A 24,896-nucleotide genomic window follows, 5' to 3' on the forward strand; every position below is an offset into this window, starting at 1 on the left:
TCAAACACACACACACACACACAGAATAAAACACTGCATGATGACTACTGCAATACAGTTTGAGTGAATGGGCAAAGATCACTGAGCTGCTACTTGAAGCACCTGCCATGCACTTTGCTGTGGTCTTCACCTCCTCTCCCAACACCTTAAAAACTTGAATAGGTGCATGAAATGACTCTGCAGGCATGATCTGCACGTTGAGCATTTGTTCCAGTGCGTGCACTCAAGTAAAGACAGACGCAGGGTGCAAAAACAGTGTGTGTGTGTGTGTGTGTGTGTGTGTGCATGAGATGGAAATGAGGTAAATTACAGTGAGCTGGCCGGCTGAAGGGTACCTGTCAAGTCCAACTCCTTCCCGTCGGGGTCACAGTGATTCCTGGACAGGCTGGACATGAAATGTCCTCATCTGCTGAGGATCTCCAATGCGCAGCTGGTCTGTTGGCAAAAAGTGGATGGTGTGCATGTATGTCCCTGTCTGTGGCAAGCGCCTGTGTGTGTCAGTCAAGCCGTCACCGAGGAGGAGGAGGAGGAGGAGGAGGAGGAGGAGAGGGGGGGAAAGGCGACTGACCGTCCGTCCGTCTCTCAGTCTAGTTTGTCCGTCCTCCGCGGTGCCGTTTCGTCATGTTCCCGTCGCTGTTGCTCTTCTCCCCCCTCTCCTCCTACCACCACCTCCTCCTACTGATGCTATTAAGGCGGGTTTGTCAGAGCTGCGCCGGAATCAAGCCGCCAGAGACGCCATCATCCCTACCTCTCGCTTGTTGTGACGCAGACATAAAACACCGAGATGGAGTGGGAGGGAGATACTGATCCAGAGGTGGGGGGGGGTCCTTCAGCTGGAGCACCTTCCCGTCTGACAGACTTGACCCCGAATGGTTCTGACAAGGTGGGATTGGGCTGTCTGGGCGCAGGAGGGAGGGATGGCGGCGCAGCGCAGCGCGCGCCGTGGAAAGACACCAATTAAGTGGCCAATTAGTGACTTTAGCCGCCTCATTAACTGCTCTCCAACAAACAGGACTGGCCAAGTCCGAGGTTTCAGAGACCAGCTGAAGAAAAGTTTCCCAGCAGAAGCTGAAACTGCAACAGCTGAGCTTCAGAGCTGAGGTTCGGGTCCTGTCCTGCAGAATTACTCACCTGCTGGCTTGTTATGGTGGACGGGTCTTAAACAGGAGTATTTATTTCCAGCAAGATTACATTTAAAAAAAAAAAAAAATCTACAAAAAATTCAACCAAACTTGAAAAAATGTGTGGATTTTAAGTCAGAATATTGCAGTTAAACTGCAATGTGGGCGAAACATTCAGAGGAATAATCTCCTGCATCCGGAAAAAATGACAAATGAAAACATGTGCAGCAACTTCATGCAAGCAGATTAGAGTCTTAAGATGAAAGTTCACATTGTGTGGTTTATGACAGCTCATTATAACTACTTAAGAGAATAAAAATTAAGTTGATATATTTAGATTACTACAAAATTTAATCTTTTCTTTCTGCCTTTTAATCCATATTTGTTTATATCTTAAGGTTCAGTGTGTGTGTGTGTAACAAACAGCATTGTAAGGTTCAAAATGGCCCCTGGCAGCGAAAAGAGATGAAAGGCCATTTTCCACACGTGACCACTGGGGGGCGAGCAAATACCAGTAGCCCTCCTGTTCTGCACCCAGTCTGACAGATGATGGTGAGCAGAGGCTGAGGAAGTTTGACAAAAGCCCCAGGGGTGTGAGGGTGAGAAGAAAAATAAGGTCCCAGAGGAACAGCATGTCTCTTTAACTCCCCAAACTTCACACAGCAGCACAGAGCATCATCATATGATGCTATTTTTTCATCATTACTTTTCATGTTGCTGTTTCTGGTCATTTTGAATCTTATCAGAACAAAAACTTTATACAATGCTTAAGTTAGAAAGACATAAGCTTGGTTGGACAGTTTAGTATGCAGGAAAATACCTCAAACTTCTGAATGGAAAGGAAAAAAATGCAGTTTAAGAGAATTTGGTGAAAATCAGAGAAAGCAGATAATAAAATATGCCGGTATACTTCATCATGGGAAGTTTGTTTTCAGCATTTAGGGCTGTCTGCCCACATTTGGAGACTCAAAATCCACATTTCTGTTGCTCACATTTTCTGTTTCATTCATGTTCTGAACCCCTAAATGTTCCAAATCTATGAAAAATAAGCAAAGTTTTGCAGAATTATCATTGCCGTTGTTAGTAGAAGTCATATATATTATGCAACTTTTTGTCAGTACTTGAATATTAAAGAACGTCCCTCGTTCCAAGACATTAAATCATTTATAAAGAATATTAACAAACAACAGACAGCCAAGAGCCAAAACAGACATTAGCAGCGTCTGGTAACTAGAATGCCTCATTTCATGTATAAAATTATCTAAATATAAAATTAGATGTTACTTCAAATCTGCAAACATGGTAGTTTAAAAAAAAGGGTAAATAAATAACTAAATAAATTAATAAGAAGAGATCAAATGCGTAATCAAATCCAACAGCCTATACAAACTGTTATAACTTGAAATTGGAAGTTTTTACACAAAGTTTCTGCTGTTAGCCCACTAAATATCGTGAAGTGGATTTCAGGAAATGCTTTATTTAAGGTGAACTAATCCTTTATCATGATCATTATCAACATCATGAACTGTGATGTAAAATCATGATGTAAGATTTGGTCTGTATGTGAATCAATGTGTATATTATAGCAGCTCTAACAGGGAATAAGGTAGTCACAGCTTTATGAAGAGACATCAAGTATCTTCCAGTATCAACTTAGATGATGTATCCCATTAAAGGGCCACAAGTTTCACAGCTAAACATGATTTTCTGCACATTAATCACATCACAACTGTCTAAAACTGACATGAAAATGTATTTTCCCACCAGAAAATGACACTGACTGTGTTTCTGTTGAAAAAAATCAATCTTTTGTCTCACAGAAAATCATCCATGCGGGACTGGAATATCAATTTTTGATCAATCCAGATGCTTGATTCAGATATTTATACTCAGCTAATTGTTCTATTCTGAGTCTGTGTGAGGTAAATACATCAAGATTATTGTAGTTTATTTCTGTACGTTAACTTTGATGTCAGGAGTAAAATGAGTCAAAGCTGTTTTAACGGTTTGGGAAAATACAAATTATTGCAGTTTTTATAGATGAATCTGTCAATTTTTACTGAATTCAAGATGCCGCTCAGCAGTCTGTGGTTGTTGTTGTCAGATCTTCTTTTTCCTGAGGCTCCATACATTTTCAATAGGAGACAGGTGTCGACTGCAGGCAGCCCAGTCGAGCACACACACTCTGTATGAAGTCATGCTGTTGGAAGTCATGCAGAATGGTATGAAGTCATCCATGGCATTGATGCTGAAATGCAAAGATCAGATCTTCCTCATTGTGAAATATAGTTTAAAGTCACGTTTTTTTGTGCCGAGAGAAATTTTACCAGGTCCTCCTGAGCTCATGGGACCATATTGATCATATTTATTACACAGTGCTGCCTGAATATTTAGTGGTCTCTGTCCTTGGGCATTCGCAATATCCTGGTCTATAGATACCAAAAGACCTCTTTTCTTTACTATCATGCATTGAGAACTATTTTTTAACTTACTGGTGGTTCCCTGATTGGATTTGACACCAACCGACCGATATGTGCTTTGAAAAAAATTAAACCATTGATAGATGCAGCTTTTATACCTAATTGTGGCACCCTTACCTTACACCAGTTAATCTGCTGATTAAATATATATATATATATATATATATATATATATATATATATATATATATATATATATATATATATATATATATATATATATATATGTATATATATATATTTATTTTTTATTTTTTATTTTTATTTTTTTGAGTTGCTGCACTTTTAACTAAAATTATTCTGGAATAATTCTGGGAATGTACATACTTGACATGTGTTATTACTGGTGCGTTACACAGGCTGTGCAAAAGATTATATCTCAAACTTTTAATGGCAGATACGTAAATGTGCAAAGCAACGTCTTCAAACAGGGCAGAGTGTGCAACTAGACCAGGAGGACTTGAGTCAGACATGTGATGCAGATGAAGTTTATTGTGTTTGGAAATGTAAGTTTAAGGACAGACTGTGTTGTCTCTTCCAGAGTCTGCTTAGACTAACAATACATTTTGAATTTAAGCTTTAATTTTAACATATAAAAGATCAGCATGAGGTTTATTAAATCAACCTAAAAACGTTTAAGAGGCTGTAAGAGCTGATTATGACAACAGAAAGCGCGTGTCTGCGTGCGCGTGACCGCGTTCCTGCGCCGTCTAGCAGCTGGTCTCTGAGGTGTCATCCTCCCGGAGCAGCGGGGTGGGTTGCTGTGTGGGGACCTGTCACCGTGGACCACAGGGAGACAGATCTGTTGTCTGCGCACTGACTGCATAACATGCAGGAACTGCGACGTTAGGGGGAGGAGGAGAGGGGGGAGGAGGAGGAGGAGGAGAGGGAGGGAGTTTGCAGCCACACCGAAGTGCGCTATCAGCTGCTGAAGGCTGGACAGACGAGCCGTGTGGGGACGCTGATAGAGGGGACAGACAGGGTGGGGGTGGTGGGGGGTCAGGCGGAGGAAGGAGACTCCCCTTGTCTTGTCGGTGTGACGGTGGCACAGATGGGCGCAACTCCCTCCAGCTGAGCCGACCACCAACCCAAGCAGCGCGGTCATGCGATGCTGTCTCTGATCCAGCTGGAACCTTCCCGTCCTGCGAATGACACTTGTCTCTCAGTAAGTCCAGCTTCCGCTATCTCTGCTTCTCAGTCTGCTTAATAATCTCCCCCTTTAAAGATCGTTTTTCTGGCTTCATAACGCTGCGTGAGTCACAGTAGGAAGGAACTACTACCATCGTTTACTCTTGTGTGCTTTGATGGGAGTGTCAGCACGCGCAAACTTTCAGTCCGCACAGTCTCGAGCTTCACAGCCATCCTGACACCATCCTGTATGCTCAACATGTATGCAGCACCTCCCTTTGGCTGCATTTATTGAGCTGAAAAGGAGCATTATGGGGTGTGACTTAAATGTAACCTAATTACAGCGTTGTCTGGTGTGCGTTTGTGTGTGTGTGTGTGTGTGTGTGTACCTCAGTCATATGTGGGTTGCTTGCTTTGGTCAGAGCTTGTGAATAGCAGCCTTTCAGACCACTGCATTGCCGTTGGTCAGGACACAAGCTGCCCTCTTAATGCCCTGTTTCCCTCCAGTCTGCCCCCCTTCCCCCCACTTACTCATGCTTATTGCAAACTGGCTGTTTTGTAAGAACATAATGAATAAAATCAGGAAACCACAGCAAAAAGAGGGTTCTAAAAGATAAAAGCAGTGCTACAAGTCAGAGCTGTATTGCTTGAATTCAGAGAAAAGTTGAAGCTTTTCATTTTTAGCTGCTGTTTTCTAATCAAAAGGTGGCAGACAGATGGCTCCAGCGCCTTGACTGAAGGTCATTTCCACCTGAGTGAAGGCGTTAGTAGACTGTTGCAGCCTATCCTTCTGTTTTTCTCAGGAATAAACAAAAGAAAGCTGTAACACACAGCATTTATTTTGTCACACATCACAGCTACAGGTTAGCATCACTGTATGCCAGTCTGCATCTGACATTTCCACAGTACTCGCACCATATCAATCCACACATCTCTGTCCCTCCTACACCTCTCTTCCTCCAGCAGTGTTTACTTGATGCCTATCTTCACTGCAGTCAAAATACCAAAGAGGAGAAAAGGGGGAAAAACAAGGAAGGGCTGTGATGCAAATCCCGGACTGGTGTCCGGCACAGTGAATGTGTTAAACAAATTAGCCAAGTCCTCCATTGCAACATACAACCGGCTCACTTTTTTTCATTCTAAATTTCTTTTTAGAAGTTGCTTCAATGATCACTGAAGCAAAAAAAATCACTGAAGCAGTTCCTGCTGGTCAGTTAGTTCCAGGTAAACAAACATTGAACTTTATCAGGTTTTACTGTGGTTACGTTGCAGGTTGGATGTGTCTTCACAGGGCATTTTCTGACAGCTTATTCTGTGTCATTATTTGAAGTATTTTTTCATTCAGAAGAATGAAATGTGCAGTAATTTTTCAAACTATGTATTATTAAGTAAATATTACTTCTCTATGTTATCTTTTGATGTTAAAGAAACACACAGACTTTAGTTGAGAAGTAAACTGGCTATAAAGTTGTTCAAGGTGATACACATTTGGGCCTAATCTGGGCTACCTTCGGACATAAAGCTCAGTTACAGCACTGTAAAGGTTTGTGTGGAACGAGATGTGCTCGGGACCTTGCTCCTGCCCATGACGTCACCCTACATTGCGCTCCATTTCATAAGACCCAGATCTGCTCAGGGTCTGTAAATACCAAGATATTTTTTTTAATCTTATATCCCATTTACTTTGGCAACCTAAATTTCCATCCATCCATCCATCCATCCATCCATCCATCCATCCATCCATCTTCTGCCGCTTATCCCGGGTCGGGTTGCAGGGGCAGCAGCCTAAGCAGGGAAGCCCAGACTTCCCTCTCCCCAGCCACATCTGTCTGCAGTGGGGATCCCAAGGCGTTCCCAGGCCAGCCGAGAGATATAATCCCTCCAGCGTGTCCTGGGTCTTCCCCGGGATCTCCTCCCGCAGGGACGGGACTGGAACACCTCACCAGAATGGCGACCAGGAGGCATCCTGACCAGATGCCCGAGCCACCTCAACTGGCTCCTCTCGATGCAGAGGAACAGCGGCTCTACTCTGAGCCCCTCTTGGATGACCGAGCTCCTTACCCTATCTCTAAGGGAGAGCCCGGCCACCCTGCGGAGGAAACGCATTTCAGCTGCCTGTATACAAGATCTCGTTCTTTCAGTCACGACCCACAGCTCATGACCATAGATGAGGGTAGGAATGTAGATCAACTGGTAAATCGAGAGCTTCGCCTTCTGGCTCAGCTCCTTCTTCACCACGACAGACTGGAGCAGAGTCCGCAATACTGCAGATACCGCACCGATCCGTCTGTTGATCTCATGCTCCATCCTTCCCTCACTTGTGAACATGACCCTGAGATATTTAAACTCCTCCACTTGAGGCAGGACCTGACTCCCAACCCAGAGAGGGCAATCCACCCTATTCCAGCTGAGGACCATGGTCTCAGACTTGGAGGTGCTGATTCTCATCCCAGCCGCTTCACACTCAGCTGCTAATCGCTCAAGCGAGAGCTGGAGATCACGGGCAGATGAATCCAACAGGACCACGTCATCCACAAAAAGCAGGGACCCAATCCTGAGGCCACCAAACCGGATCCCCTCAACACCTCGACTGCTGTCCAGAAAAGTTATGAACAGAATCAATGATAAAGGGCAGCCTTGGCGGAGTCGAACTCTCACCGGAAACAAATCTGACCTACTGCCGGCATTGTGGTCCAAGCTCTGACACCTGTCGTACAGGGACCAGTACAAGGGGGTTCGGTACCCCATACTCACAAAGTACCCTCTACAGGAGCCTCTGGGGGACACGGTCGAACGCCTTCTCCAAATCCACAAAGCACTTGTAGACTGGTTGGGCCAACTCCCATGCCCCCTCCAGGACTCCAAAGAGGGTATAAGGCTGGTACACTGTTTCGCGACCAGAACGAAAACTGCACCGCTCCTCCTCAATCTGAAATTTGACGACCTGACAGACCTTCCTCTCAGCACCCCTGAATAGACCTTCCCAGGTATGCTAAGGAGTGTGATCCCTCTGTAGTTGGAGCACACCCTCCAATCCCCCTTGTTTAAAAGGAGCACCACCACCCCAGTTTGCTCATCCACCTCTGGGGCCTTGCCACCAAGGAGCTTTTTAACCACCTCAGCGACCTCAACCCCAGAGATAGGAGAGTCCACCGCCAAGTCCCGCAGCTCTGGTTCCTCATCGTAAGTCATTTCGTAGGATTGAGGAGGTCTTCAAAGTATTCCCTCCACCGACCGACAACGTCCCGAGTTAAGGTCAGTAGCTACCCATCTTCACTGTACACAGCATTGAGAGTACTGCTTCCCCCTCCTAAGTTGCCAGATGGTGGACCAGAATTGCCTCGAAGCCATCTGGAAATCGTTCTCCATGGCCTCGCTGAACTCCTCCCACGCCTGAGTTTTTGCCTTGCCGACAGCCGAAGCTGCAACCTGCTTAGCCTCTCAATACCTATCAGCTGCCTCCAGAGTCCCACAGGCCAGGAGGGCCTGAAAGGACTCTTCCTTTAGCTTGACGGCATCCCTCACTGCAGGTGTCCACCAACGAGTTCAGGGCTTACTGCCAGGACAGGCACCAATGGCCTTAAACCTTTGTCAATAGAGGCACAGAACCACAGCCCATTCGGACTCAATGTCTCCCGTCTCATTTGGGACATGGTTGAAGCTCGGCTGAAGGTGGTAGTTGAAACTTGCTCTGAGAGGGGACTCTGCCAGATGTTCCCAGCAGACCCTCATGACAAGTTTGGGCCTGCCAGGCCTGACCGGCTTTCTTTCCCATCATCTGAGCCAACTCACCATCAGGTGGTGATCAGTTGACTGCTCCGCCCCACTCTTCATCCAAGTGTCCAAGACATGTGGCCGCAGCTCCAACAATACAAGTACAAAGTCAATCACCATACTGCGTCCCAGAGAGTTGTGTACATATGAACGCTCTTACGTTCCATCCATCCATTCATCCATCCATCCATCCATTTTCTTAACTGCTTAATCCAGTTAATGGTCGCAGGAAGCTGGAGTCCATCCCAGCAATCACTGGGCGAGAGGCAGGGTGCACCCTGGACAGGTCGCCAGTCCATGAAAAGGAGTTGTTAATATTAGCTTTTTGTCACACTGTTACTTTTTAAAAATTGTGTCATTTTTTTATGCCTTCTGGGTGGTCTTTCTGCTCTCAGACGTCAGAGGTGACAGTCAGGCTGGTTTCTATCAATAGGTAATGATTTTTTTTTTTGTAAAAGTTGTTGCCTTTCATCCGAAGAAGAACTACAATCTGGGATCCATACCAAACATAATCTCCTACAGCACAGTGCCAACATCAAACCAATCATGTACTGTGACGTCATCGGCAGGCGCAGGGTCCCAAGCAGATTGGGCTACCCGAGCACATCTGGTACCTACACCAGCCTGGAGAAATTTTGTCACATGGGGTGGTCATGTGGCTGAGTTTTGGAAAGCACACTCATACCAAGTAAATGGCCAAATATGGGCCAACTGAAACTGCAGATGTGGGTCATATTTAGGCCAAACATTCTTTAATGCTGTCTGGGTTTAAATAAAGTTGAATTTCTGAACACAGACAGAGGGAATTCCACTAAAAAACCACCTTGAATATTTTGTTAACAACTGCTGAAAAGACCATTAATCGTTTCTTCTTCTATGCTCCTCCAGCTGCCATCATGCTCCCCCGTAACATGCGAACAGGTGGCTATGACCTGCCAGGGGTGGAGTCAAACGATGTGCCTCTCATTGGCTACCGACCTTTATCACCTGACAGGGGAACCCCAATCAACCAATCAGGGAGAAGGGGTGTCAGCTATGAATTGGAAACGTCACAGGTCAGTCTGTCTTCCTTTGGCCTCACTGAAACTCTTTCAGCATCTTGTAGAGAGTTACAGCTCTGCTGGATGGAGCTATTACGTATGTTGCAGCTGTGCTCTGTAATTATGTCCATGGTGTTGTCAGAGGTTTTTTGATCTTTGCACAGTAACGAGATTTACCTTTTCATTTACCAAGGTCTGCACAGCTGATAGTCCTTTGAGCAGCGTCACATGAAACCGTATGAGTTGCGTTCATCTACCAGTTTGCCGAGTAAACAGCAGATGCGGCAGACTGGTTTCAGAAACAGAGAGGAAACTATGTAATGCAGTACTATGACATTCAAACAATAAATCTGTTCAATTTCACTTAACTTTAGTTTTAGAGGATAAATTCAAATAGGAATTTATCTCAGGGCTCTTTTACTGAGAAAATAAGTTCAATTCAAGCACAGTTTTATTAGCAGTTTCATTTAGCCATGCTAGCGCTGCAGACTTGAGGAATGCTGTGGGTTTGCCTTCAGGTTCACTGCTTTTGTAACCTAACTGTTTCAAAAATCTCTTTAATACAGCATTTTTCGAACAATAACAGGTAATATACCAATTGTTAGTTTCTTGCTAAATATCTTTATACTTAAAGGACAGCTCCAAGCATTTCCATCTAAATCTTAATGAAGAAAATTCCACTGTGGAGCACCTTTTTAAGTCAAAATATGATTTCAAAACTTATTATCTGTCAAATTCTTCGGGATTTGACCCAATACATGCTAAGCTAATGCTCATTTGAATATCAGCTGTCATGTTTATTACCATTTGTAAACATAATCAACTTAGTTTTTTTTTCGGCCTCTTAACACGTTGACAGCATAACCTAAAAACCCTGTTAGGGTTGTGGATTTTAGCTTTGTTGGACTGCATGGTGGTGTTTTTAACGGCTAATGCACTGAGCCCAATCGTTGCTAAGTGAGCTAAAGCTAATATGGAGGCTGAAGGGTTCATTCAGAGGTGGGCTCATGATCTTTCACCTCTGTTAATGTTTAGTGACGAATGTGAGGAGTGTTGAGCCTGAACAGATGTTTGCTGCGGGAGCTTTTACAGACTGAGGGTGTGCTAAGTTTAGGCTCTTTGATTATAGCTTTTTAGTCGTCATTAACAGCCACATGGGTGAAAGTTGTTTTTTTTTTTTTCAGGCTAAATAACCGCCTGACCAGCTCTTAGGCTGTAGACACACATGACCTGCACATGGCTCTTTGGTTTAACTTCACACAGAGCTTCGAGAAACTCTTTGCAGCTAAAAAAAGAAGTTGCACAGACTCTCTTTCCAAACGATCAGACTTCCTTTGAGCTCATGTCACATGCTCGCTGCCAGACTTCTCAGTAAATAATGAATGCAGTGGTTTTGCTGGTCAATGCAGTGTACACCTGCTCTCACCATAAACAGTATCCGGTAGCACAGGCTCTCTCCAGGGACATATATCAAGTGAAATCCAATACAGGCCGCTTGGTCTTTAATGAGAGAAACTTGTATGAGTCATGATGCATGAAGTTATAATGTCGAACAATAAAGCTGAAAGTCACGTTGCTTCCCTGCTTCAGGCTCACGTTACAGATGGTGATAATGTTACATGATGCACAATGATAAAGGAGATCTGCAGCAAGACTGAGCCACCAGTCTAAACTCATGATCAGTATAACTAATTAGGTAACTAACTAACTCACTTTTATACATCCTATTTTACTGTTATTCTCATAGACGTATCATGATGAGTAAAACTTTATGAAACTGTTTTAAAGAAACTCTTTTGAATAAAGTAACAGGTACTTCCAGTCACCAAACGATTGCATTTGGTCCCAGCTTGCCCCTTTTCTTGCCTTTTTGAAACCTATCTCAAACAGCTCTGATTGGTCGGCTAGATAGCCAATAAAAACCTGTTTATCCTAATTATTGGTGTAAAAAATGAGCTGAGAGGCTGAATGATGCAAATCTGCTTCATGGTGAAGACATTCTTGAGAAGACAAGGCTGGTTTTTTGTGCAGAAAGCCCAGTTCATTCTTCGTTTTTGCAAAAGATTTCACTCATCCATCTTTCACATTTGGGTTGAACTGGAATTCTGATCAACAGTGTTATCAGAGGTGTTAGTGGTAGGTGGAATAGCTCTTACCACGAGTGTCCAGCCGATGTTTTTTGTGGCCTATGGGCTGAATTTATTCACTTTGCACATTCGGTACATCCCTCCCTCTATACATGCTGGAACTGGAATCTGGTTTTCCATCTGGAAACTGAAACACAGACATGTATCCTGAGGGAATTGAAGTTAACATTGCATGCATCAACATCTAAGTACAATAAGCCTAAAATTCTCTTGCAGTTTAATGAAAGCAAATATATAATAGTTTGCATATAGAATTTGCAAAAATTAATGCATTCAATAAATGTAAATTTGCACGGAGATAGGCACAGACTGTAATTACTTTTTAATAATATGTGAATCCTTGTTGTTTCCAGTGATATGTAAGAATGGAATTCATGACAGACACAACTGCATGGTAAAAAGAATGTATTTTAGCCCCAATCATGATCTTTCTCTGAAGTGATGCTGTATCTTAAAATCATCCAAGAAATAGCATTATATGTCAGTATATAATATAATATAATATAATATAATACAATATAATATAATATAATATAATATAATATAATATAATATAATATAATATAATATAATATAATATAATATAATATTTGTTTCGATGTAAAAAGAAAAGCCTCTGAAAGAACAGTGCAAATTGTAAAAGCAATGTATATGAATTCACACAATGACTATTTTCTCATTATATTAAAGCAAAATTGTTGGAATTATTTCTTGGTCTCAACCTTGAGGGACACAGAGTCCTAAGGTTGACAGTGTTGTGCTTAACAGTGTCATCTAGCCACCCTTCCTTCCCCATTATGACAACCTTGTGGTTTTGTTAAGCAACATCCCAGAGAATGACGTCTGCTTCGGTGTAGAAATGATCAGGTACATCATACTGCTTGTATGGGCAGTATCCTATTGCACAGAGTAATGAGATGCCATCAAATGACAAATACGACTGTTTAATCTGGAAGACTTGCTTTCCCATATCCCGCATTTTGGTAAAATATTGTTGTCAATGCTTTTAATCAATTAAGCACTGAGTTATTATGAGAGGAAGCACAATCGAGAAAAATATTACAGATTTTAAAACATAAACCAATTTTTTAAATCTATTTGGGTCCAAATGATTAAAAAGAGGGAAAAAGTACTCGTCGATATGACTGAGAACACTAAAAGATAACTTGATTTTTTTGTCTATTTTCTTCTTTTCTGAAGAAGACTCCAAGTGAAGTAGAATGACGTGGATGTGCTCAAGTTGCCCCCACGATTGGAACTTTTCATATTAAGGAAGGAAACATCAAAGACCCCGATATGATACCTTTACCAGAAACATAAACCATGTTTTATAAAAGGATAATGATACTCCACAATTCCTCCCAACATGTTAAAACTGATACTTGATTATTATACGTATCTTATGTACAGGGATTTATATTATATCAATATATTTCAGTTTTGTTTCTTACTCCATCATTTCCCTCCCCTTTTCACATTGCAAAGCTTCCTAATACAGAAATATTTTATATCATTACGTAACTAAGTATTTATAATTGGGGCTTGTTGAAGCCATATGGTGCGAACACATTGAGAGAAGTATTCTTGTGCAGCTGTTTAACTAAATTAAAGACACATCACAGCTCAGCGTAAAGTCTAATTTTTGCTCCATTTATGTAAGCAAATAGGTATATCTCCCTCAAATGCTGTGAAGCTCCATTGCCCAAGTAGTCCCATGCACACTTTACGTTAGCTTGGTTGTTAGACAGCGCATCCACTAGGGGGCAGTGTAGAGTTCAAAATTCACCTTCAAGCTCTGACAGTTTCCTTGTCAATCATGGCGATAGTGGAGGAGATCATGACAAAAGATAAAGTCTGAAACAAACGTAAAAAAGATGGCTGGTGTCTAACCTGTTGCCATAGCAACCTTTTCTTCTTTGGTCCTTTTGCTTGTCACACGTAAGCTGTACAGGACAACGCTGCCTCCACATGTTTTGGGGAAACTGTTGCGTTTGCTCAGTCAAGCTCTCTGAAAACAGACTAAAATGTGCACATAAAGGATGCTGAAGACGTACAGAAAGTTTTCCATCCTGGCATAGTTAATGTGGAGCGTAAATGGAGCTTAACCAGCAGTTGCATTCATGTTTCTGTGTGAATTTCCCTCATTTCCCTGATTATCTTTTTTTTTTTTTTTTTTTTTTTTTTTTTTTTTAAATATCATGGCATTTCTCTTCTCCCTAGTTGAACTTCTTTCTGTGAAAAACTCTGCTGGAATACAGAAAAATTAATAGCATTTCTGTATACAGGCAACTAGCAACATTTATGATGCTACAAGGATTATGCATATGTAATCTGAATAAAGTGATTTCACATTATTTATTAAAAAAAGGTTTAATAACACAACATTTTACCTTTCAGGCAAACTTTACCTGACAACATTTATTTTTAACTAACATGCAGAATATTAGATGCTGATTACCAGCCCAAACATAAACAAAGACTAGAACTTTGACCTGAATGCCAAAGACTTTTACTTAAAAAGAGTAGATAACGGGCACCAGGGGATGCATAGATGAAAGCGTGAGAAGAGGAGTAGAGAGAAAGATAGGAAGGAAGGGGTCTGGTTCGTAGAGCCCTAAAAAAAACAAAAAAACAATGGTTGTCTTTAAATATATTTAAAGACAACCAGAAGATATATTTATGACCCCCTGTTCAGAGGAACGACTTGTGCAGGACAGAAAAAGACAGGCGTCAGCAAAGGGTTCCTTGTTCAAAGCCTGAAGTTTTGGCAAAAGCGGAAGCATGGTTGTTTGGATGTCTTTAAGGAAAAAGACTGGAACCGGTTGTTGTTTGAGATTGGGGTAAAGTGGGATGGGGGGGTGAGAGCTTAAAATGGAGATTGTGCTTCCTGCACGGTGCTTTCCTGGTACTATTCGAAAACTGACGTCGTTGTTCAGGAGGAGAAGTTGACGCAGCTTCAGCTTGTGATGGAAGGAGAGGGGAAGAAAAATAGCTTCACAACATGACAGCATGTCCTGCTTCCTGTGTTTGTTTCCACTTATTATGTACTTCCTGAATGTAGGCAGGGGGTGGAGGAACTTTGAGAAAAAGAAGTGCTTATGGGCGTAAGAGGAGATCCCATTTCACAAATGGCACAAACACAAGTAACATCTGCTTACAAAAGTTCATTGCATTGAGGAAAAAGCAATGCTGGACTTCACCACACCCACAATCATGAGTTTTTATTCACATGCATTTGAGTCAAAAGTCAAAATTACACATCTACAAAATACAATTTAAAGAAAAAGCTGGTTTCTCAGACCCAGATTCAGCCTGGATTCAGAAGCTTAGTGCTCCACTGAAAACATTTCAATTCACTGCAGCAGCTTTTGTGTGGAGTACAACAGATTAGTTTCTTCTGTGATTATTACCAAGTCCCACAGGATCTGTGCCAGACGAGTGATAAGCTAATTGCAGTTAGCAGTCACTTGCTAGCTCATGAGAAGTAGCCACGTTTCTACAGTAAGTACTAGTGTCAAGAGACAATACTTTCACCTGAGAAAGTATCCACAACTGCCCAACTAAAGTTGCTGACAGTCATACCTCACAGATAGTAATATAGGTAGTAGTATTGTCACCCTCATGCTTAGTAAGGAGTAGCGCTCCTTGCTAAGCGCTCCTACACACGCCCTGTAGTTGCATAATCTTTGCAGAATTTTCTTATAATGGCATGAAGTGTTTACTTTTTAGAAAAGCCTGAAAACTGCAGCAGCTGCCAGTGGCGGAAATGTTTGGGTTTGGCTGCCACACCTGGTCCGGGTTCAGTGCATGCCGATCCTTAGCTTAAGGTTTCTGCCCTTCACATGGAGGATGAATATGGAGGCGTTGCTGTTATGTGTTACATAACAAATAAGAAAAAAAAATTATTACAGTCAAATGTTTAAGTATCTTTCAACATTATTGTTGGGAATAATTTAGCCACATCAAACAGCTGCTAAAATAAACTGATAAAGTGATATGCTAATGCTAGTTACCTGGAGTCAAGCAAAGTGCACGGCTAGCTTATGAGCATGAGTACAGCTGCTTTGTTACAAAGCAACTGCCACTGTAAACTGATAAATGTTTTGCTTTAGCCTATCCCAGTGCTGACCGTACTGTTTGCTATCTGCTAATAAGCTAACTGTCTTTCACACACACACAAACAGCGGTGAAAGTCTCCATATCCCTGACACAACCTCACTCTGCAATGTCCTTAGCCTCTTAAACAAACACAGCTTGCTTTCTGTTTTATCTGAACATTTATCACTTCGCTTCGCCTTGAGAGTTTACACTTGTTCAAACAGCAGTTCAGGTTTTTCGTTTACATGTACGAGGCCTGAGGGCAGCTAGCTTATTAGCTGTTATGTTGTAAAAAACCGGATACACAGTCAAACTGGTTCATCTGCATGGGAAGGTCCTCTATAAAGGAAGAGAGCTGGAGAACGGAGGGGAGATTGAAAGAGAGGGGCTGTTGTTCTGGAAATAGCTTCAGGGCTTTGTCTGTCAGTTTGTACGAGTGTGTGTGTGTGTGTCCTGTGTCCATTGATGAAGGCCTTTGATTGTATGGACATCACTGCTGTATGGGAAGCTTTTTTTATGTGCACAGTTGTAGATGTGTGGGTGAAAAGTGACGGCAGCAAACAAGCACTCCCTATGAACATGTTCTTATCTGTGTGTGTGTGTATGAGTGTAATGGGTGTGTCCATAAGATGAAGCCTCCTGGGGGTTGGACTTAGATTCTCCTTCAGGTGTATGACACCAACCCCCAGCCATACTGAGCCTCACTGTACAGACAAAAACATACAGATCTGGGTCAACTCACCCTGAAATCAGACGAGGTTTTAGAAACGACTGGACGACACATGAGAAGTTTAGGAGAAACTCGAGACTATGCTCATGGCTTCATACTGAAGTTTTCCAGGAAGCTCAGGGATTACTACCTGTCTGGACTTGCAGAGGAAAAGGTAACTTGTGTGACAATTTTTCCCCTTTTTTTGTGTGTGAGCTGAGTTCATGGGAAAGATAGAATCGTAGGCTGGTTTGCATAGAAGCAGAGATAGAAGCACTTGGTAGAATAGCAGGTTTGGCACACATGCTATAATATCCAGTCCAATAAGATCCTTTTTGAATGCCAGTAGCGTCTGTTTGGAGCGCTGACCTTCGAACAAGTCAAGTCAAGGTACTTTGAAAGAGGCTAATAGAGGCTAAAATGAGTTTATTATAAATAATTACACGTTAAGCTGAGCAGGGGGGGAGCACATGGCATTACTGCTGTTTTTAATATGTTTCGTAGCTCATTCTGTGACAATGAATTAGCATTTTATTTAGCTAACTTGCTTTAATGAATTAAAATGCAAGTCAGGTCATGAGAGTGTCTTTTTTAGAGGCCATTTTTAGTTTGGGAAGGTGTTTATGGTTTGTTTTAATTTGGGGGGGAGGCTGTTTTTGTCATCATGAGAACGTGTTTCCAAGGTGTTGCCCATGTTTTCTGCTGATCAAAACAGTTGACTCATGCTGTGTGAGTATAAATCATCTAAAATGATCTAGGAGATTGCACCAGACACCAGGAAGACGTCACGCCTGCAGCGCTTTTCTGCTGAATTTTTAATCATGGAAAAAGTCAGAGATTCGAAAGCATCAGTAAGAAGGGATTTTTGAGCAGCGTGTGAGTTGAATATTGTGATCTGTTTGTAAACAAAGGAGCTGCCATGTTTGAGTCCTTTTCACAGCTTCCGAACTCCTTTACATAATGACAGAGAACGCATAACAGCGTGCAAATACTCCATTACTGCTCACAGGTTTACTCAAGTAAACCACAGAGGCATTGTTTTTTTTCTTTTTGGTTCTAAAATTCAATTTTATTTAATAATGGCTGCTCATTGTTGATGGTCCAAATGCATTCATGCAGTTCAGTGGTTATCCAACAAGGGGTGGGGACCCCATGTGGGTCACCAGATAAAATATATAGCCTGCATTTATTAAATAAATTTGCCATTTTTATCACAAAATAGAGATAAATTTGTGAAATTAGAACCCTAATCTTTCACACATGAACACATAAACGACAGAGTCAGTACACACGTCACATTAAAAACTCTTTATCTCCCTGAGAAGAGTCGATTTTCGGCATGTCACAGAGGTGCACCGGAGCCACTAAAAGCCTCTTAAACCTCTTTAATCTGACTGTTTTCCAGCCTTATGTTTAGAGGATGCCTGCAAGATGACACATTTGATATATCACACGATGAATCGCTCACTCATCGCACGGGGTGGGGGTTGGGAACACCAACATATGTCGTCTTGGGGGTTGAGGCTCAAAACGTTTGAGAACCACTGATGTAGAGATAAACAAGTTCAGATGGTGGCCATGCAATAAGAAATATTCCATCTGAACACGTCATGGGGGACAGTTGGATTATTTGGCTTCTTCCCACATGAAATCATGCGATAAACTTCGGAGGAAGCACCAATGATGGTATCTATCGCATGACGAAGCCGCTTAGATCTAAAAGCAACAACAACAATAAAAAAAAAACCTCCTCTAACCACTTCTTTACAGATGTTTGATTGTACGTTTGTAAATAACCATGAACATGCAACTCTGTCAGAGAACTGTTGAGCGGTACGTGACCGGCTACTTGTGTGGTATCGTGGGTCATCTGCAGCTTATCTTTGGCAGCATTCAAATGTCTCTGGTGTATTTCTGTGTGTCATATTTCCCGTAAGGTTGTTGCCATGACTCACTGCGGTCTGCAACCTGACTTGGGCTGCAGGACCCTGTACTCGAAGAAGCATCTGTGTCAGTGTGTAGTTGATGATAAGTCCGGGAGGCGAATGCTGCCGAGGCAAATTTCAGGGTATTGATTATGTTGGACTGTAGGTGATTAAGGAGGTTTTCAGAAGGCTGTATAACTGCGTGGGTATGAGTCTGGATTGCTTTCATAAAAATAAGATTAACTGCTGTCCTGCTGGTTTGTTGTTTTTAACTGTATTTTTATTGCATTTCAACGTGTTTAAATAAATATATTTGGGGATGTTTGAAAGGTTTGCGTTATGTGGATTAGTAGTCATTTCTTAATAACAGTGATAGCCTGCAGAATTAGAAAAAACACCTTTGGCTGTGCTTTATTTGCAGCTTTGTGATTGTATACATGATTTAAAGGTGCCACATTCCAGACACACCAAGAGATCCCACGTCTGAACGCGTACTTCATGATGACAAATGTTGCTTTGCTTCTAATTGGCTTATTAAGAGTCATGTTATCTCTAAGAGCACAAATTAGCTGTGTAACCCTGCTTTGACTCGTTGTGTGTCTCCTCCTCAGGCAGAGCCCTCACCGATGAAAACTACCTGGTACTGTCCTCTGGATTTGGTAAGGACTGCTGCATGACGCTGCTGTAACGCACACGCATGCAGAAGCTGTGAGAATTACCAGTTTGAAATGGGGTAACTGTGTCAGGGACTTTCCCTCAGGCTAAAACAGGATTGCATGTGCTACATACAGCGTGGAGGAAATGAGTTCAAAGACATTTGGTTATAAACATTGTTTTCTTACCACAGTGGTGGTGGGTTTGTGCAGCGGGGCAGATAACAATCATAAGAACAACAAAGGAAGTCTTAAGATTCTGTTTCTGTACATCAGGACGTGAAATGAAGTCATGTAGGAGAAGATTTTTTTTGTAAACAACAAGCAAAAACTGCAAAAGCTGTGTGTGAAATAGTCCACCCTCTGATTCAGCAGCAATGTCTCAACGTGAACATTTCCTACATGATGTTACTGTAGACATTCTGGGCATCTCTCTTTTTCACAATATTGCTTCAGTAATTGATGTTTGCAGCGCTAATTTATGCACAGCTCTCTTCAGGATCGCGTTGCAGCATTTCAGTCAGGTGCAGGTCTGAGCTTCGACTGCACCATTGCAACTGCTTGATTCTTTTCAGTTTCAGTCATTCTGTCTAGATTAATGGATCTAGACAGCAGATCCTGTAGCAGGGAAAGGTCTCAGCCAAGCTTTGGCATCTGGGTTAAATGGACTCATGTTTGACTCTGGGATACTTTTATACAGAGGAGTTCATGGTCCACTCAGTGCCTCCAGGGTGTCCAGGTCCAGGCAACGCTGGTATGAGCTGTTGTGTAGACATAGACTGTATATGAAGAGATGGACGAAGTCTCCGTGACGCCATCCGTAGGTTTCTGAAGAGCTGAATTGAAGCTCGGTGGGCAGTTCCTACCATCACCATCTTGGCAGGGGCATGCGTGTCGTCATGCGAGAGGGGAGCTGTGAGCGTCATGGTGGATGATTGACATCGAGCGAACTCCGAGCTGCCTGTAGCTAAAAGCTAACCGAGCTAACCGAGAGATAGCAGGAGCTAACCAGCTAACAGAGGTTAGCGGGCTAAAGCTAAGTCACGTTGTTAACTGGCTAAAAACTGCGGTTGTTCACTTTTAACCACCGGAGGTTGCCGCTTGGCTGGGGTTAATGTTGCTAGGCAACCAAGGGTTTCATTCATGGTCTGCACAACTGTAGGATTGAAGGCTACTTAATCAGCGAAGGAACGACTGAAGGTTCTTGATTAATATCTTTATTCTTTTACATAACGGGCGAGTTAGAAAAAAATTCACTCCCCCCACAGTTGTCATGAAGGTAAATCTGACCTATAAACCGAAAATGGATTTTTGAACCAGGCTGTAAACATGTTTATTCCTGCTGTAAACATGTTTATTTCTGCTGTAAACATGTTTATTTCTGCTGTGAAGTTGGTCTTTTTAACATGGGAGTCTATGGGGATTTGCTCTGTTTTGCAGCCCCTAGTGGATGAAGGGAGAACTGCAGTTTTATGCACTGCCGGAGGTTGCCACTTGTGTGCAGATGTTCTGTTTGGTGTCATCCATACTTGCAGCTTTGCGTTATGACCGAGCATGTCTGCTTTGGTCTGGTTTGCTGGAAAGTCATTTTCCTGAAGTCGTGTGGTTTGTTCATTTGGAGCTTTGTAAATGGACTTGTACTTCTTCTAGTCATACAGACCACTCAAAGCGCTTTACACTACTTGTCACATTCACCCATTCACACACACACTCACTCAACACACTCATACCCCGATAGGCACATCGGGGGGCAGTTTGGGGTTCAGTGTCTTGCCCTAGGACACTTCGGCATTTCAGGGGAAGCCTGGAATCGATCCCCCAACTTACCAGTTGAAGGACAACTCTTCAGCCGCCCCTCCTGAGCTACAGCCGCCCCAAAGACATTGTAAACCTGAGCTGTGTTGCCAACCCCTCCATACAAGCCATATTGTTCAATCTTTATTTTTGCATGTCTTTTTTTAATTGAGACTTCTATTTAATAATTTCCTTCTTGTTATTATGGGTGTTATAATTCAAACGAAAGAATAATTTAATTGTTTTCACCAGTTTTAATATACAGTGGTGTTACTTTAAACTTAGGATGCTTCTGGTTTCTCTGCTTTACAGTCCACCGTGGTGGAGGAAGAGGAGGACGGAGTAATCTACACAGTTGTGGTCAAACAGCAACATGGTGCCCCGAATAGTCCGATGGTAATTCACGTAATCGAATGCACAGTTTGAGCAAATTGTTTTTTTAAAAAGTTTTGTATTTTCAGCACCTTTCTGTTTCTCCTTCTCTTCCAGTCAGTCGTTTCTCGTTCCCAGTGCATAAAAGCAGGGACAGAAGAGAAGCTGGTGCTGCACCTCCTCCATTCATTTGTTTTAGGTGACTCTTCCTTCATCACCATCTTCCTCTCCACATACCGATCCTTCACCTGCACCGAGAGAGTGCTGGACATCCTCACTGACAGGTACGAGAGGATTCCTCCTCTGGTGTGTAAAATGAAATCTGGAGGCTTTGCCATGTTTTAAGGTGGAATTGAGAAGAACTTGTGAAGCAGCTCCTCATGCAGCGATGCACATCGGGTGTCCGCTGACTGTCTGCTCCACTTTGTGCAGCGTGAGGAAGTGAAATAGCCGGATGATTTTTACCAATTTAACTTTGCTTTGACAGGCAGGAGGAGCTGCTTGCCCTGTTCTCAATAACAAACACATTTCATGTGACAGACCGACATCTAGCTACAAAGGGTTCGTAGCCCAGAGTAAATAACGACTAGACACAAAAGAAACAGATCGTATGTAAATCATATATTACTGGAGGATGCTGTTTATGTGCCGTGTTTCCAAAACACAAGTCCCTTTTCCACCGCAGGAACGTTTTTTATTAACCAGTATGACCTGTTTTCCTAAAACAACACCAAGCAGCGAGGTAGGACTCTTCAGATTCCCAGGAATTCTTGAGAGCTCTGATTGGTGGAATGTTGCAACATTAGGTGCGTTTCCATTACACCTATATATTCCAGTCATGGAAATATTTACATTTTGAAAAAAGTCTCAAATATCGTTAAAACGTTTTTACGCTCTCATGCTTCAGTGAGGTTGTTAAATAATTCCCTCAAACAGACAAATATCCAAAGAGAAATGTAAAACTTTCAGATACACAACTAGGAAAATATAAAATTCTGGTTAGCTGATAAAAGCTTCAATAATACAGCTGCAATTCCTGAATATTCAGATATAAGGGAATCCATTGAGTTTTTAAAGAAATATTATAATCTAAAATGTGTTGAACCTGGTGCCATACGCCTGCACTGAGCCACAATGCTACTTCTAACATATTACGTACTAAAACGCAGCTACACTGACGGGTTTATGTTGGCGTAGGTCAGGGCTACTCAATTAAATATTCAGGTGGGCAAGGTTTTCAAATAAAAAGATGATCAGGGTCAATAAATGAAATAAGGGAAAATAAATCAGTAAAAATAAATAAATAAAAAAGACACATTTACATTTTGGAAAAATAAGTAGTTCATTAATTTTTCTATTTTAAATTCAGTCCCACATGACAAGGGCAAATGCACAAAATAAAATAATAAAAATTCCAGTCAGAAATGACTTGTCTCCTCACTTTTAACATAAAAAGTTCATTTCAAACTAAACTTCTCGATGTGGTGCCTCTTCATATTATAATCTTTAAACACCGCCACACACTCGTTGCATATTAAACACATCGGTTAATGTGACAGCAAAATAAACAAATACATATCAGTCCGGGGGGGGTTAAATCTGCGGTTTTTGTTGTCAGAGAGCGACATACTTGCTAGTGCTACTCTTACAACTTCAAAACACAGATGGATGGAGCCTCCGTGACGTCACCCAGGTTTCTGAAGAGCTGAATTGAAGCTCGGCGGGCGGTTCCTACCATCGCCATCTTGGCAGGGGCATGGGCGTCGTCCTGCCCGGAAAATACAAATATGGGCAAAGAAGTGGAGCTCAGAGGGGAGCCGTGAGCGTCATGGCGGATGATTGACATTGAGTGAATTCTGAGCTTTCTGTAGCTAAGAGCTAACCAAGCTAACCCGGAGATAACAGGAGCTAACCAGCTCATGGAGGTAAGCGGGCTAAAGCTAAGTCACGTTGTTAACCAGCTAAAAACCGCGGTTGTTCTACGTTCTTTTGACTTGAAGCCGGAGATTGGTACCTGTCAATCAAAAAGACCCGCCCCTAAATTTGCCGAAAAATTCACTCCACCCACAGTTGTCATGAAGGTAAACCTGATCTATTAAACCGAAAATGGATTTTTGTACCAAGTTGGTCTTTTTAACATGGATGGTCTTTTTAACTATGTGGATTTGCTCTGTTTTGCAGCCCCTAGTGGATGAAGGGGGAACTGCAGTTTTATGTACTTCCGCATAGGCTTCACTTTTAACCACCGGAGGTTGCCGCCTGGCTGGGGTTAATGTTGCTAGGCAACCAAGGGTTTCATTCATGGTCTGCACAACTGTAGGATTGAAGGCTACTTAATCAGCGAAGGAACGACTGAAGGTTCTTGATTAATATCTTTATTCTTTTACATAAGCTGGGCCACATAGAAGTTGGTTCTGGGCTGCATGTGGCCCGCGGGCCACCATTTGAACAGCAACTTTTCCCTACATTTAAAAAGTGTTTGTTCCTTGATTTTTTTCTCTTTTTGACTCTGTTTAAAACATTTGTTTCAACATGAAGTTTCTCGACCCTTCACACTGCAGAGAACAGCTGATTGCTGTGATTTAAAATCACATCAGACTCGTGTTTCTCTTGGAATTATAAATAGCAATGGAAAACACTTGTTTAAAAAGTTTCCTAAAGCAGTGAAACAAAAACGGAGCAAAAGCTGTGTGTGGATGTAAACATCGCCTTAACACCTTTACTTAAAAGCTCCTTAAGAAAAACAAGCCAAAAATATAATTATTTCATGTGTGAGTACGATTAAAACACAGCAGATGCACTTGTTTAATGCAGAATGATGCTTTCATGCTCCTTTTTTACCCGCTTTGTGAACTTCTTCTTGCTCACAGATTAGGGGACCCGCCTGGGGACAGCGAGAGAAGTCAGATGAGACAATCTTTCAACAAGTGAGTTTTTTTTTTTAACCTAAGTACGTGTCTTTATGGATTTCTGTGTTCTTGCATGTGGAGTTTTGACACAAGTGAGGAGCTGTGTGTCATAACCACATTTTCTACAAACCGTCCTGCGTCTCTTTTTAAAGAATTACTATTTTTACCTGAATGTGTTTTTATTTTTACCTTCAACTATGCATAAAAAAATTCAGTCGACTACATTTTATCAAAACGCAGCAGCAAAGAAACATGAAACAAACACAATAAATAGCAAAATAAGACCAGTTTTATTTCTAGCTTTATGTAAAGACAGCCTTAATAATCACTATAAAAAACATTTTCACTCTCCTTAACTCTCTGGTTTGCTTTATACTGACTTTAGATGAAAGAGAATTGCTGCTTAGGGTTGAGTAGATGTTTGCTACAGCTGCTGCGGGAAGAAACCAGATGGCTGAAAGCTCAGAATGAAATGTCACAGAAACAAACTAAGACGGAAAAATCTAAAGATTCTGAAACTCAAGGAAACATTAAGAGACTTCTGCGGTACTCGCCATCACTGATGCAGGTTTAGAGATGATCTGTATCAGCTGAAAGCAAGTAGATGGTCCCGTTTACTAACATTTTGATTAGGATTTACCACGCCGAAATATTTTCATGTGAGAGCAGGTCACAAAGAGCCTTGGTCATGCCCAGAATGACATGCTGTATCATAACAGCTGAAGAGTTCAAATTAAGGAGAAAAG

At 42.1% G+C, this 24,896-nt stretch overlaps 1 protein-coding gene across 1 annotated transcript in view; it reads left to right on the forward strand.

Moving 5' to 3' along the window:
* Nucleotides 1-4,614: 4,614 nt before the first annotated feature.
* rgl2 (ral guanine nucleotide dissociation stimulator-like 2) overlaps nt 4,615-24,896 on the forward strand; it is a gene marked incomplete at its 3' end in the record, with an annotated part of 41,272 nt that continues 20,990 nt past the window's right edge. Inside the window, exons 1-6 of the mRNA XM_079240821.1 lie at nt 4,615-4,766; nt 9,392-9,558; nt 19,034-19,081; nt 21,182-21,265; nt 21,359-21,525; nt 24,112-24,168. Of these exons, the coding sequence (XP_079096947.1) occupies nt 9,400-9,558; nt 19,034-19,081; nt 21,182-21,265; nt 21,359-21,525; nt 24,112-24,168 (515 nt within the window). The 5' untranslated portion in view covers nt 4,615-4,766; nt 9,392-9,399. The remainder of the gene's footprint in view (nt 4,767-9,391; nt 9,559-19,033; nt 19,082-21,181; nt 21,266-21,358; nt 21,526-24,111; nt 24,169-24,896) is intronic.

This window comes from Telmatherina bonti (assembly GCF_933228915.1).
Source record: "Telmatherina bonti genome assembly, chromosome: 5".
NCBI classification, from domain to species: domain Eukaryota; kingdom Metazoa; phylum Chordata; class Actinopteri; order Atheriniformes; family Telmatherinidae; genus Telmatherina; species Telmatherina bonti.